Here is a 15485-nt window from a genome sequence, read left to right as displayed (position 1 = left end):
AGATTGGACGGCTCACTCGCGGAGATCCGATGGCTGTCGAGGTGGTGAATGTTTACTAGACATCTACCGGCAGACGCGTAGCGTTGCCCTTCCTATATTGGCTTTTGTAGTGTGTTGCTCCCATGTTCGCCGCATTGGTCACCTTATGGTCCTGGATTGTTTTCCCCAGGCAGGCCACATGCCGGGCAGGCCCATCATGGGCTGGGCATGCCTGTTAACGGGCCGGCCTGCCAGGCATGGCCCAGTTGCCCAGGTTTGACCCCACCCCACCCCACCCAGCAGGCGCGCACGCCCTCTGGACGCGACTCACCCTCGCCGTCGCGCACGCTCCCCCGCCGCCACTCAACCTCGCACCCTCGCCGGCGCGCCCGACGTCTCTACCCGAGGCCCCGAGCACGCCCCCCCCCCCTCCCTCGCCGCCACTCATCCTCGCCGGCGCCCCGTTACCCGAGCTCGCCCCTGCCGCCGCTCAACCTAGCGGCCTCGCCGTCCTCCGTCCGCCGTGCTCTCCACTAATAGGTCGCCCGCCCGCCCGTATCTGATCCACCACGGCACAACGCCTCCAGCCTCTACTTCCAGCTTCCTGGTCTCCCGACGCCGACATCAGCTAGCTACCTGGACAAATTCGGCATCAACCGACAACCGAACCGAATTTCCGGTTGTCCTGCGAATGGGTGGTGGGAGCTGCGATGTGTGCAAGGAGGCGCCGTCCAAGTACAAGTGCCCCACTTGCCGCACGCCCTAGTAAGTTGAATCATCAGCTTCTTTACAGTTTTGCGTATGCGAGTTCTTGCTGAAGATGGGCGTGGCACGCCGGTGTATGAGGAACTCCTTTTGTTGTATTGATTGGATTTCTTGGTCTATTCACTGTTTAGCCATACCACCAGGCAAGAGCTAAGTGGGAAATTGATAACCATCAGTGTGCATGTCAGAATGTGCTCTCAGTGCAATTTCTCGTTGATAATAGTGGATTAGCTTATTGTTTGGAAAAAAAGAACTCAGTACCTAGGGTTCATGGAACAGATTCACCAGGCATGGTTGGTACTTGAAAACTATCCTATTGAGGCATGGTTGGTACTTGAAAACTATCCTATTGAGGCATGGTTGGAACTCCTTCTGTATTTATTAATATCATAGCGGTTAACCAATGCTATATTATATTTCAGAGGCATATGTCAACTACTCACCAAGGTTATAATAGTTCATACCTTCTCTCATATGATTGTTTACTCATGACCTAATCTTTGTGATTTCCGAATTCAAATGTCGCAGAGTATTCATTTTCTTTATCCTTAGATGAATGTGAAAGCACACAGAGGCAAAACCACTTGTAGCATAATAGAGATAACTTAGTACAGAGATGACCAGGTTTTAGTCTGCTGACGTATAACTCTTTATGGTATCACCGGATCTGAATCTGATATCCAAACATCCTAGTACCATAGTACCTTATGCCTATCAGTAGCATTACTTAAGAATGCTTGATCTGTTGAGCTCATAGCTTAAGGATGTGAAGCATGCCATGTAATTTTATCCAAATTCACAGTCTACAATAATAAATATTCCTCCATGCATGCCTTGTTATGGTTTCTTCAATTTCTTATCTAATTTTGTCTGGTAACTTAATCTGCCATTCATTAGTAATTCAGCATCCAGACCTGCCCTTGTTTCAAGCTGATTTTAAATTTTTGATAAACCCTAAAAACTATAGCAGAGAAATACACAATAGCGCTTCACACCATGTTTCCTGTTTAGTGATACATCACGGTCGAACTTCCTGAATGCACACTGTCATTTTTTTAAAGCATGAGCTATTAACTTCTTTTGCCTCCTTATCTCCTATATTGAATGTTGTTGGACGGACCTAATATATTGTCTCATTCTCCCTTGCAGTTGCTCTGTGATATGCTTTAAAAAACACAAAGGTACTTCAGACTTCAGTGCTGTCCTCGTTGTTCATTATCTTAAACTTTTGAAGGAAATAGGGTGTTAGAGCCTTAGAGGACACACTTCATAAAAGTTTAATACTGATAGAGGCCAGTAAGAAATGCACTCTGTTTTGTTACTGAAATATACTTCGAACTAATATTGTTTCTTTTGGTTTAACAACACAATGTGCATGATTCACAAGCAGCCATGTAATCCGCGTAGTCACTAAGTGACACCCTCCTGCCGTGCCCACCGACTAGAAGCCCCCTCCTCCCCCACCCTCATAGCACCACTAACATGCAAGTTGTCACTACTATTTATATAATATCAAGCTATCTATATGAACATCCGTCGCTGCATATCCCTCTTTTTCTTGCTAGCCAGCATTTGATAGTAGATATTGCTTTTTGTGCAGTTGAATTCTGCCAAAAGATAGTGCCCCAGGAAGAAACTAACAAGCCGCCGCTGCAGGAGGAAGTTAGTAAGTGCTCTACCTTTCGAAGAGAACTCTTAAGACATGATTGCTTTTTGTAACATATTGTGGACTCAGACAGTTGTTACAAGCAGCTATAGAACTCACATACATGAGAAAATGATGTGAATCATGATGTTGTGGTTGAAAGGTCCCACACACAAGTACATAATATATACTATTCAAGAAAGGAGCACTCATATCTACTTCATTGAATGTGGCCGTTCCTATTGATTGCAATTCAATAGTTTCCCTTGAAGGTGGATACCAACTTCTGTTAGTTCATCACAAAAATTGGGGGAGCGGCAATTGGTAGTTTCAGATATATGTTGTATTGATAACCACTGTGTTTGGTCTCCCATCATATGCAATCTGTTCCATAAAAAGAAGTTGACTAGCTGTGTACCCAAAAATATTCCAGATCATCTACTCACCCAATAAAAGGGCTTATCCAATTGTAATAAATCACAGTTCATGCATTAGATTGCAAGACGTTTTGCTTAAGTTATTACATTTGACTAATATAATTTGGAGGGATTTATATATCAGCACTCTTTTGTTTTCAGCGACGAGCTCTGTGTTGCTGGAAAAAGGAGCAGATTATCCCAATATCAAGGATCAGCTTCCCTCTTTAAGTAAAAACCCTGATGAGGACCAGCTTCCCTCTTTAGGTAAAATACAACACCCTGATGTCTTTTATAATTTCACTATTTTTTCCATTTGATTTTTTGCAGTGAAAATTGCTTAAGCTCAGACTAATAAATTATAGTTGTGTACTTACGGATATTCCTTCAGGTCACCATTTCACCACTACCTCCAGCTGTAGCTGTCAAAAGAATTTAAGATAATCTCTCTAAATATGTCGATGGATGCAATATATAGCTTCATTTTAAATTTATGAATGCATGGCAATAAATTGTTTGATTGTAAGCTATACTGTTGCTCTGCAGCAGCGGACATAACGTGCCCTGCACAATCTCCAAACACAGTGTGCCCTACAAAAGCTCTTGAAGTTGAGGATCCAAGCTGGCTTGTTGACCGGAATAGATTAAGGTCCTTAGGTATGGCGTACCTTACTACCAAATTTGACTTCCTATTTATATTGTTGCTCTCTCCAGGCTGTTGTCATCATGTAGATTAGTTGGGAAAGGATATTACGATGGCATCTAATTCTCTTACATTTGCCTCAACTCCTGATAGAGGTTTATCCTTTTTGAATAATTTGCTTGCCTTTTAACTGGACCACTTCCTCATTTGGGTAGCTTGAAACGTGTATGTTAATGCTGTGCCAACATTTCAATTCTTATTACTCAAGTACACGAAGCTGAACTTTAGAATTGGCCTTGAACTCAAGTATAGGACTATCTGAAATGGCATGGTAATACAGTCCTGAATAACACCCAACTTGATGGAAAAGATTGTCATATACTACATCATATGAATGATAATACTAAGCACTTCAGCTGGAGCAGAATCACTCCATGCTAGCTAACTGTTAGATATTCGTTGCATTTTTACTCTGTTTTTGTCCTTGCCAGTTGAATTAAATGAAGTCAGAGATGCTCTCAGGGACTCTGAACTGCAGAAAATGATACTTCAAATTGATGGCTCTTCAGAACCAGAAAAGGTAATTTACTTGTTAATTGCACGTGCATTCATGCAATAACTATTGTATTGCATCTGACCCAACTTAGCATCCACAAATCAGGAGAGCGTGAGTGAGAAATCCAAATTTCCTCATGAGAATAGTATACACCTCTATTTCTCATCCTCCATTATGACTTTGATTTTCAATCAGATTGTAGGCCCATGTCACTTGAATTGACAGTGGTGCACATAGATGCAGCTAGCTCACTTAAAGTATCTGACCCTTTTTTTGCCACATTTATTTATTTCCTCATGTCTGCCCATTAATTTATTCATCTGTAGGAATTGGAGAAATTGATGGAAGGACAAGCTTTTCAACAGTTCGCCAATAAGGTTTCACTTTCACCCATTAAGTTTGGTCCCCCTCTATGTCCGTTTTTAGAGCCAAAAAAGAAAAATCGATGTTCTTGCTCTTTTATATGCTTTATCACCTCTATTGCATGCAGATTCTTGACATTATTAGTGCACAACAATGAGCAAGTATCCATCTGCTGAAGCTCTCCCACCGGAGAGAGAATGGAGACATCCGGGCAAAATGAGACCAGAGCAGCTATGTGGAGAAGTTAAATCATCCTTTTAAGATATTTCTCACTTTACCATGATAGCTATGTCAATCAACGAAAAGGATGTGTACTACTTGTCTATCTGATGTCTCCTTTCTGCTCATCAGTAACTGTGAACAACGAAAATGGTGCTGAATAGAGATGAAAACTAGAGATGGATCAAGTAAACCTTTTCCATAGGTTTAAGTTTTATGTTGAGATGTGGGAGGAATTGCAATCTGGTGCACGTTTGGACAGATCTCACGCTTTTGCATTACAGAAAGATAGTGCCACCAACAATTCTTCAGGAAAAGCAGAAAGTTTATCGTCATAGCGGTGTTGGGGTGTGTTTTATAACCTAGCTGCTACAAATATTCTTTGCTGCCTTATGTGGTTGGAGAAAAACTTGAAATCTGACACATGTAGTAGGAATTCCGTCAAGCAAAAACATCTTAGAATGTTCCCATCAACAACAAAAAAACATCTTAGAATGGTGAGTGTGAATGCATCATAACTACTCCCTCCGCAAAGAAATATAAGAGTGTTTAAAACACTAAAGTAATGATTTAAACGCTCTTATGTTTCTTTACAGTGGGAGTACTTAACATTTTGCAGTAGCAAGTTCAGGGAAACTGTATTTAACACACCATGTCGGCTAATGTCAAATGTTATTCATCATTTACAGATTCAGGACTACTAGTTGATAATGATACCCACAAAATCATGCGACACACATCTCACTTTGCTTCATCTGAGAACAAGCCTGGTGAATTGGTGATTATTTCATTAGCCTCTGGTAGTTGTGAATCCTTTGCATCGGCTGCATAAAGTATCTTCCAAACCGTTTAAATCGAAGGATTATCCACTCTCAATTTATTCATGTTGAATCATATGTGAGCTACAAAATCAGATTGTATATTTTACTCGTGCGATCATATGGCACAGCCTGGAATTTCACAAATCCCTAGTAGAAGCATATTACATATAAGTAAAAGCAGGTCACCGATGTACTTGGCCACTTTGCCCATTGGATTAGCTTAAGATGCACTGGTAGTAATTTAGGAGTGAAAAGTAGAGTATAGATGAACATTATTCTTTGAGTTTTCAAAGTAGAGAAGAATCACTTTGGTAAGACTAGGAGTTCAGAACCTATCACCATAGAATGCAAACATAAATTCTAATCAGTAAATATAAGCAACATATGAATCTATTAAAAATTAATTTTACCGGTAGACCCTCCAGCTCAGGTCGCTGACCCAATGTCTCAATGTCTCAGGTCTGCAATCTGCAATTCAGGAAAGATTTGTAGTAATATCAGAATCAATAATCAATTCAACATGAGTGTTCAGATGTATGCAACCTTCCCAGCACTAGTTGTAAACCATTAATTCATGGGATGACCAGATCATAGATTAATGGTTACATCTATCGGCACAAACAGCCGCAAAACAAAGTAACATTTGATATTAAAGTGGGCAGCCATGCTAGTCATCTGATACTCAGGTTTCTCTAAAACAGATGAAGTGATCATAAAGCAAATCAGAAACCTGAAGAATATGACACATACCTTTGCAGACAGCTGCTGAATTTGTTCTATTTAATGTTCTTCGGCAAAAGTATTACATGTTTTTTCCAAATCCAGGGCCTGTGCAATCATATCAGATTTGAGTTAATTTTTAGTGTACAACATAAAAGGAAAAAAAAGGCATGAGTGTCAAGAAACCTAAGCAGACAAGGGACTGGCAACATTGGTGATCTACAATATTATTTTCTTTAGAACAACTATGTAAAACAAGACAGTTGTGTAGTCACAGTCTCGTTATGTAGTTACAGACAACCACTTCATTCTGAGCTACTTTGTATCACTCAAGCACCCACAACAATAGAAGAGTTAAAAACTCATTTTCCTTTCAACATGATCTAGTCGAGGACAACAATAAACACAATTGCATCAGCAAAATGGAATACCCATAGCAACTTTCTAATAACGCTATGTTTGTTTTGTGGAACATAGAAACATCTATTCCAAATTTAAACTCGATCTACCATAGAATCACAAATGTTATGTATAGTATAGTCATTCTTTTCAGCAATGACAAGCCCAGTAGTGTATAACAAACAAATCAATGACTGAAACTGTATGAACACAATAGCATACAACAACTATCTCAAATGCAATCACTTCGTCACATGCCACAACTATTCAATCAACATACACCAATCATCATGTCGCAGCTAGTAGAGGAGTCACGTGCACAACATTGCCTACCCGGCCTCCACTCCACGTGATCAAGTTATTATGCGCAACACATCTAGTTAGGATGAAAATCATACTCCTTATAGTGTCAAGAAAATCATACTCTTTATTGAGGAGGATTTTCCCATTGCAATGAAATTACTGCTTAACAAACACAAACATAATCTTAAGGATCCAATACGAACTAAAGTTTGACTAATACTATTAATGAAACACACACAATCAATCACTGGTATTATTCGAACACCTCCATTACGATTTCACTCCGCCGCCTCGTCTAGGACCTCGAAGAAGCTGAGGGCACCACATCACTCCCATAGTGTCATGGTGGAGACCCTCAGCTTGTTGGTCTCCTCCTAAGTCAACTGCATCTCCAACACTGCATGAACTCTGCCTCGTCCGAGTTGAGCTAGAAGGCTAACAAATACATCATGATCACCTGGTATCATGATACGGAGAAATTTGCACGTGCACTTCATCTACGATAGTTTTGGCTTTCCTTGACGGATCCGGATCAACCATGGTAGAACAGATACTGGATGGACACTCATCTGGTCGTGAAGGATGGACTCGGTATGGTTGTTTACGAAGTACCCAATTATCCACGAGGTGTATCCCTTGAGAGAGATCACCGCGTAGGCATTGTTGATGACGGTGAGTCAAATGACCTCGAGCTCGTCATCATCAAAAAAGCTTCCAGGAAGAGCCTTGTGCAAGGGCATGCCGGCCATAGTAACACTCGACCAGATGGCCACCACGTTGTCCCCATGTTCCCCTATCATATATTTTCTAACGAAACATATTAATAGTTCAATGATTTATAACATCTATTTGTATACAATCTTGTATAACTAGACTTAACTAGTATACAATATTGAAATGTACTCCGGCTTGGGAAATGTACATTAAAAAAATGCGGCTTGGGAAGAGATGAGGAGGATTGTGACCAACAAACCTGAATGTCCCGAGTGTTCATGTCGGGCTCCTTGGCGAATAGGAAGCACAGTCTCAATGAGTCAAAGTTGGTGCCTGAGCCGATGACATGGTGGGCTGGAAACCCAGAAAGCTTCCAAGCACATCACATCAACCAGATTGGTCACTATCAAAAGAACAACATCTGGGGACTGTCGTGCTAGTTCGAGCACAATCTTCTGTTGGGGAATGTAGCAATAATTTAAAATTTTTCTACGTATCACCAAGATCAATCTAGGAGATTCTAGCAACAAGAGAGATAGAGAGAGGAAGTGCATCTTCATACCTTTGAAGATTGCTAAGCGGAAGCGTTGCTAGAACGCGGATGATGGAGTCGTACTCGCGGCGATTCAAATTGCGGAAGATCCGATATAACACCGAATGGACGACGCCTCCGCGTTCAACACATGTACAACTCGGGGACGTCTCCTCCTTCTTGATCCAGCAAGGGGAGAGGAGAAGTTGAGGGAGAGCTCCGGCAACACGACGACGTGGTGGTGGAGCTTGTGGCATTTCTGCAGGGCTTCGCCAAGCTCTACGGAGGAGGAGGAGGTGTTGGGGAGGGACGGGCTGCGCCAGGGGAAGGGGTGCTGCAGCCCTCCCCACCACTATTTATAGGGGCAAGGGAGAGGGGGCTGCCCCCCTCTAGATGCATCTAGAGGAGGGGGGAGGTAAGGGGGAGGCTTCCCCCCAAGCCAAGGGGGGCGCCCCTTTAGGGTTTTCCCCAACCCTAGGCGCATGGGCCCTAGGGGGAGTTGGCGCCCAGCCCACCTAGGGGCTGTTTCCCCTCCATATTCAGCCCATAGGGCCCTCTGGGGCAGGTGGACCCCCGGAACCCCTTCGGTGGTCCCGATACAATACCGGTAAACCCCCTAACACTTCCGGCGACCGAATAAGGACTTCCCATATATAAATCTTCATCTCCGGACCATTCCGGAACTCCTCGTCACGTCCGAGATCTCATCCGGGACTCCAAACAACCTTCGGTAACCACATACTATTTCCCATAACAACTCTAGTGTCACCGAACCTTAAGTGTCACAAGTAGAAAACACGGCATACGTTCGGGCCAGATAAGCCCATTAGTCCCGGTTCGGTCACGAACCGGTACCCATGGGCCCATTTGTAATGCCCCGGATTCGATGCGCCAGGTGTCTTCCAGTTATTCGTCGGCGTTGCCATGTCATTTGCTTGCGTGTTGCATTTTGCCATGTCATCATGTGCATCTCATTTTGCATACGTGTTCGTTTCATGCATCTGAGCATTTTCCCCGTTGTCCGTTTTGCAATCCGGCACTCCTATGCCCTCAGGCGTTCCCCTTTTGTCTCCTATTGTGAGCGGGTGTTAAACATTCTCGGAATGGACCGTGATTTGCCAAGCGGCCTTGGTACACACCGCCTGTCAAGTTTCGTGCCATTTGGAGTCCGTTTGATACTTCAACGGTTAACCAGGGAACCGTAAAGGCCTCTTTGTGTTGCAGCCCAACACCCCTCCAAAGTGGCCCATAACCCATCTAAGTCATCTCCATGCTCTCGGCCGTTCGATCATGATCATGTGGGTGAAAACCGCACCTCATTTGGAGTCTCCTAGCTCCCTCTATCTATAAATTAGCCCCTCCCCCCGAAATTCGCGGATGATTTCCACCCTAACCCTAGCCTCTTCCCCTCTATGCCGCCGGACATGTCCGTCCCGGACCGGACAAAACCCCGCCGCCGCTCCCAGCCAGTGGCGCGCCGCCACGTGGCCCCCGCGCCGTCCCCGCCGCCGCGGCCCGTTCGGCCCGAAGCCGGCCCCCGCGGGCCCATCTCCGCCACCGCTCGCCTGTGGGTGCAGCCCCACTGCCCTTCATCGGTGCTCGCCTCCGCTGCCGCGCCCGCGACCGCCGCCGCCCGCTTTCCCCGTCGCCGGAACGCCGGCGCCCCGCTCCGCCGCCGCCAGTCACCGCCTCCCGATCCGGCCGCCTCCCTCGTCGTGCGCCGCCGCCTCGCCGCGGATCCAGCGAGCCACCGCCCGGATCCGGCCGGCCCAACTCCCTCCGGTCTTCCCCGACCTCCTCCGGCACCGCCCCGCCCTCCGACCGCCGTCACCGGCCGCCTCGTTGCCGGATCCGGCGGGTGGGATGAGATCCACCCGCCCGGCCATCCAAACGCGGACCCGTCCCGGATCCCCTCTGTCCTGGGTCCTCCCCATCCGAGTTTCCCGCGAGGTGAAAATCTGCCAAGTCCCTGTTGCCCTACATTCTGGTGCTAACTTTGACCTGCCATAACTTCATTTGTGCTGCTCCATTTCAAGCATATAATATGTCAATATGTTCGCCATGAGATGTTATACATTTTGTTTTGTTGTGCCATGCTTGTTTGAGTTCATCTTGATGACCTAATCATTGTTGAAAGAGTGCTATATGATGTTAACTGTTGTCTGTTAACAGAGCTTGGTGATTTGTCTTTTTCGTTGCATTTTGTGTGTGCATCCTATGAGCATGAGCTCTACATGTGTTTTATACTACATCATGCCATCTTTACAGTGGTGCCATCCATATATTTTTGTGAGTCTTGTAGTGAGTGCTTTGAGCTCGTGAAGTATGGTACTTGCTGTTACTGTTTTGCCAGACTGAACCTGTTATTTCGTGATGCTATGTAAACCTGCTGCTACAAGTCATTCTATGCATAATTTGGAGATGTTCACTAAGGATATTTTGTTATACATGTCATGCTCTATCCATACATGCCCATGTTTGCATTTATAGCCTGTTGTAGCTTGTTGTAATCTTGCTCCAAAGTTGCTAAATAATGTTGCTGTCAGCCTGTTAACATTAAGTTCAGTTTTGCCATGAGCTTTGCTAGTGATCCATGCACCCTATGAACTTGCTCTTGCCATGCTTAGCTGCATAAACATGTCCTCTTACTGTTAGTCACCTTGTCATGCCATTTATTGCTCTGTGGTGAGTGGTACAAGCTCACCAACATGCCTACTTATCATTGTTCCTGCCATGTTTGAATCTGTCATATCATTTGCCATGTTTACATGGGTGCCATCATATCTTCTGATCCTCTTTGGCTCATAGTCAGTAAAGGTCTTTTGTTCTATGCATTTAGTAGTATCATGCCATGCCTTTAGTTTCTATGATAAGTTCCTGTAGCATGTTGTTTGATAGCTCTATACATTGCAACCTGATGTTATTGTCTGCCAAGTCTGAAACTGTTATTATTTGCAATCTTGCCATGTGTTTTTGAGCATGTTCTAGTGATTTCTGAAGATAGCTCAGTGTTCATGTTTTGTTATGATTTACGTGTACATCATGTACATGCCTTTTGTTTTCATGTTGAGGTGCTGTAGCATATTGTTTTGTTGCTTGCTAGATGCCTAGTTGCTGTTTTGACAGCTTGTCCTTTCAACTTGTTTCATGTGTATGTGTTGAACCGTTGCTCCGTTTTGAGTGAGTTCTATAGGAAACTTGCTTAGTTTTGCATGTAGTTTCATATTATCATGTTGCATACTTATTTTGAGAGTGTTTGCTTGATGTTTGTATGCTTTTAGCATCAATGCTATGTTTGACTTATTTTGCTCATATCTTCTAGGCCGTAACTCCGAATTAAATGAACTTTATATGTAACTTGACTAGAATCTCGTGTAGATCATCTTGGTGCATCTTAACTTGATGTTTAACAACGTGAAAATAAGGTTTATTCAGATCTGGACCAATTTCGAAATTTGCATATGAGGACTTACCGGAATTGTTATATGTTATTTCCGGCCTCATTTAATCTTGCTTTGATGTGTTGTTCTTGTATGCATCATATCTTGCCATGAGTAGCCTCATCTAGCTTTGTCATGCATCATGCTTATTGTGCATCATGTCTTGTCTATATGTCGTGTGTTTACCATGTTGTGTGCTTTTTCTCGATAGTTCCCGTTTCGTTGTGATCGTGAGGATCCGTTGGTCTACGCTTGGTTCGGCTTCATTCGTTCGTCTTCTTCATGGACTCGTTCTTCTTCCTTATGGGATTACAGGCAAGATGACCGCTACCCTGGATCTCACTACTATCATTGCTATGCTAGTTGCTTCGTTCTATCACTTTGCTGCGCTACCTATCTTTTGCTCTTCAAGCCTCCCAATTTGCCATGTCAGCCTCTAACCTTTTTCACCCTTCCTAGCAAACCATTGCTTGGCTATGTTACCGCTTTTGCTCAGCCCCTATTATAGCGTTGTTAGTTGCAGGTGAAGTTAAAGATTGCTCCATGGTGGACAGGATTTTTTTTTGACTGGGATGGTGGACAGGATTATGTTGGGATATCACAATATCTCTTATTTAATTAATGCATCTATATACTTGTAAAGGGTGGAAGACTCGGCCTTATGCCTGGTGTTTTGTTCCACTCTTGCCGCCCTAGTTTCCGTCATATCAGTATTATGTTCCCGGATTTTGCGTCCCTAACGCGATTGGGTGATTTATGGGACCCCCTTGACAGTTCGCTTTGAATAAAACTCCTCCAGCAAGGCCCAACCTTGGTTTTACCATTTGCCTCACCACCACCTACTTTTCCCTTGGGAGTAATTAACCCAAGGGTCATCTTTATTTTAGCCCCCCCCCAGGCCAGTGCTGGTCCGAACCAGAACCACTTGCAGCGCCACCTCGAGGAAACTTGAGGTCTGGTTTTAGTTGTACATAGTATTCATCTGGTGTTGCCCTGAGAACGAGATATGTGCAGCTCCTATCGGGATGTCGGCGCATCGGGCGGTCTTGCTGGTCTTGTTTTACCATTGTCGAAATGTCTTGTAACCGGGATTCTGAGACTGATCGGGTCTTCCTGGGAGAAGGAATATCCTTCGTTGATCGCGAGAGCTTATCATGGGCTAAGTTGGGACACCCCTGCAGGGTATAAACTTTCAAGAGCCGTGCCCACGGTTATGTGGCAGATGGGAATTTGTTAATGTCCGATTGTAGATAACTTGACACCAGATTCGAATTAAAACGCATCAACCGTGTGCGTAGCCATGATGGTCTCTTTTCGGCGGAGTCCGAGAAGTGAACATGGTTTTTGGGTTATGTTTGACGTAAGTAGGAGTTCAGGATCACTTCTTGATCGTTGCTACCTTCACGACCGTTCCGTTTGTTCTCTTCTCGCTCTTATCTGCGTATGTTAGCCACCATACCATGCTTAGTCGCTGCTGCAACCTCACCACTTTACCCCTTCCTTACCCATTAAGCTTTGCTAGTCTTGATACCCATGGTAATGGGATTGCTGAGTCCTCATGGCTCACAGATTATTACAACAACAGTTGCAGGTATAGGTATTGCAATGTTCATGACGCGAGAGCGATGCTTACTTGTTTTGGAGTTCTTCTTCTGCTTCTTCTTTGATCAGGGGATAGGTTCCAGGTCGGTAGCCTGGGCTAGCAGGGTGGTTGTCATTTGAGTTTCTGTTTGTGTTTCATCCGTAGTCGGATGATGCTCTAATGTATTGTGATGTTGTATTCGTGTGGCATTGTATGCCTCTTGTATGTATCCCCACTATTATGTAATGTTGATGTAATGATATCCACCTTGCAAAAGCATTTTCAAGATGCGCTTCTATTCTTGGTGGGACCTTCGAGTTCCTTTAGGATAGGTCGCATCTTGGGCGTGACAAGTTGGTATCAGAGCCTCGACCGACCATAGGAGCCCGTTGATTGTTGGCCGTTGTTGAGTCTAGAGGAAAACTGATTTCTGAGTCTAGTTATACCGGAGAGTAGGAATTCTTTTTACTCCTCAGCCCCTTTGTCGCTCTAGTGAGAAATCTTGACGTAGGTGTTTTGAACTACTCCTCTTCCCTTCAATTTTTTCTTTAGGATCACGCAGTTAGTTTCTTGAGTTGTCCATCCTCTTTTATCTGGTGCATCTCTCGTCAAGTCAACTCAAACCTCTTTGTCTTTCGTGAGATCAATCCTCAGTTCTTCCTCCACGACATTGTTTCCCTGTCCGAAGTTGTCCTTGTTTTTCCCACCCACCCACCCTTTTTCATCTCAGAGCCGGAGTCCGTAATAGAGTATCCATCCTACTCGTGCGAAGTCTTTGCTTTCTTTCCTCAATGATTTCAACCGGTGTTTTCTCTTCAAGATATTCGTCGGTTCTCCCTTTCAAGTTGCCTTTGTTTTCCCGCCCTCCCACCCTCTTCTTCCCGGAGCCTGAGTCTCTTTCGAACATCAATTTTCATTTGTATGGAGCCTCTTCAGTCTTCCTTCAATCATTTCAACCGGTGAATTCTCGTCTCGGTGGACATTCTTCATCTCTTTTCCGGTGGTTTCAATTCAAGTTTTTTTTCGGTAGTGAGTATATTCTTTTCCTCGGCTCAAATGTTTTACCTGTTCGTTTGCCTCTCGCCAGTTTGTCCTTCCGGAGTGTTCAAGACATCTCAGGAGATTCGTCTGTGTTTGAATTTATTCGAGGTTGTCACCTCATTCAAATATTTCAATTATTCTGGTGCACCATCTACGTGTTCAACAATCCTTTTTCAACGGTGTTATCTCTTCAGTGGGCCCTAACCCACAGGTCTTTTCCCAGGATCTTACCTGACTCTTCTAATTATTCTGGAGCCATTCCTAATTCTTTTCAAGTGTGACGTAAGAATGGATCCCATCAGTCACATGCCTTCTCCAAGATCTCTTTCAAATTCTTTTCATTGTTGGCTCAACCCCTTCGCTTTTCATTCTCCGGGAGTATCTCAGTAATTTTGGTGGTGTTTCTCGTCGTCATTTGAAGACCGAAGAAGAGTTTATCCTCTAAATCTTGTCTGTTCTCTCGAAGATTCGTGGTTCTAGCTTCATGTTATCCTCTCGGATTATTCCATTTGTCAGAGATTTTTTTCTTACCCATCCGGAGTATGTCAGGAGTTGTTTTCCCGTTTCTCTTCACCGGAGGCCATCATTCCAGAAGAATTCTTCGTCCTCACATTTCAGCTACTGTTATCCAATTATCCAGGTGCTTCGTTCAAGTGTTCTTTAATCAGCTCATGATCTCTTTGTTCTTTCACATCTAAATCCCCTCAAGCATATTTGTTCCTCTAATTCTTCCCGGTGATTCATTCTCTTTCATTACTCATTTTCGAATTCCTACGGTGGTTCATTCAAGATTCTTTTCTTTGATTATCATATTAATTCATTCGTTCTTTCCAATACTACCGGTGGTTCATGAAGACCTTCTCAAGTTTGCAATATGTCACTTCTCAATCCTTTTTTAAGAAGAATAAGTAGTATGCAAAATCCATTGCTTGTCATCAATTTAATTTGATGAAGGATAATCATATGATAAATCTTATTCTTATTTCATCCAAGTGAGTAATCCCTTCCTTCAGAGTTTGTTCTTGTTAAATAAATTCTAGTTCCAAGTCTTTTCGTCTTTTCTTTTTTGGAGTTCAATTTTCCTCGGCCATTTCGTTGGAACCTCCATCTAAATCACCGCAAGGCTCATCTTATTCTTTCTTCCTTCATTCTATCTCATCATCCTTTTGTCACGAGAGTTCTTCATGGTGGTTCCTCATGATTTAATTCATTTCTTCAAGAGTTCATCAAGATTATTGTTGGAGGAGCGCAAGTATCTTTTCCTTCTTGCCTCTCGAAGTGCAATTAATTCTCCGTATTCTTGTGAAGTGGAGTTTTGCATTTCTTCGTTCTTCTTAGCTATTCGGA

General features: G+C 43.7%; 1 protein-coding gene across 2 annotated transcripts; it reads left to right on the top strand.

The window, feature by feature from the left end:
- Positions 1–301: 301 nt before the first annotated feature.
- Positions 302–4828, top strand: LOC123071290 (zinc finger HIT domain-containing protein 3). Of its 2 annotated transcripts, none has more exons than XM_044494817.1 (8): positions 302–744; positions 1894–1925; positions 2345–2410; positions 2968–3072; positions 3352–3462; positions 3940–4028; positions 4331–4381; positions 4495–4828. In XM_044494817.1, exons 1-8 carry the CDS (start codon positions 671–673, stop codon positions 4522–4524), a joined length of 558 nt encoding a protein of 185 aa, XP_044350752.1. In that variant the 5' UTR covers positions 302–670; the 3' UTR covers positions 4525–4828. The 2 variants fall into 2 exon arrangements, with proteins under 2 accessions (XP_044350752.1, XP_044350753.1); XM_044494818.1 differs by having other exon boundaries at positions 372–744; positions 3355–3462.
- Positions 4829–15485: the final 10657 nt, after the last annotated feature.

This window comes from Triticum aestivum, chromosome 3B (genome assembly GCF_018294505.1).
Source record: "Triticum aestivum cultivar Chinese Spring chromosome 3B, IWGSC CS RefSeq v2.1, whole genome shotgun sequence".
NCBI classification, from domain to species: Eukaryota; Viridiplantae; Streptophyta; class Magnoliopsida; order Poales; family Poaceae; genus Triticum; species Triticum aestivum.
The sequence above is the reverse complement of the archived record's forward strand: the minus strand, read 5'-3'. Positions and strand labels throughout refer to the sequence as shown.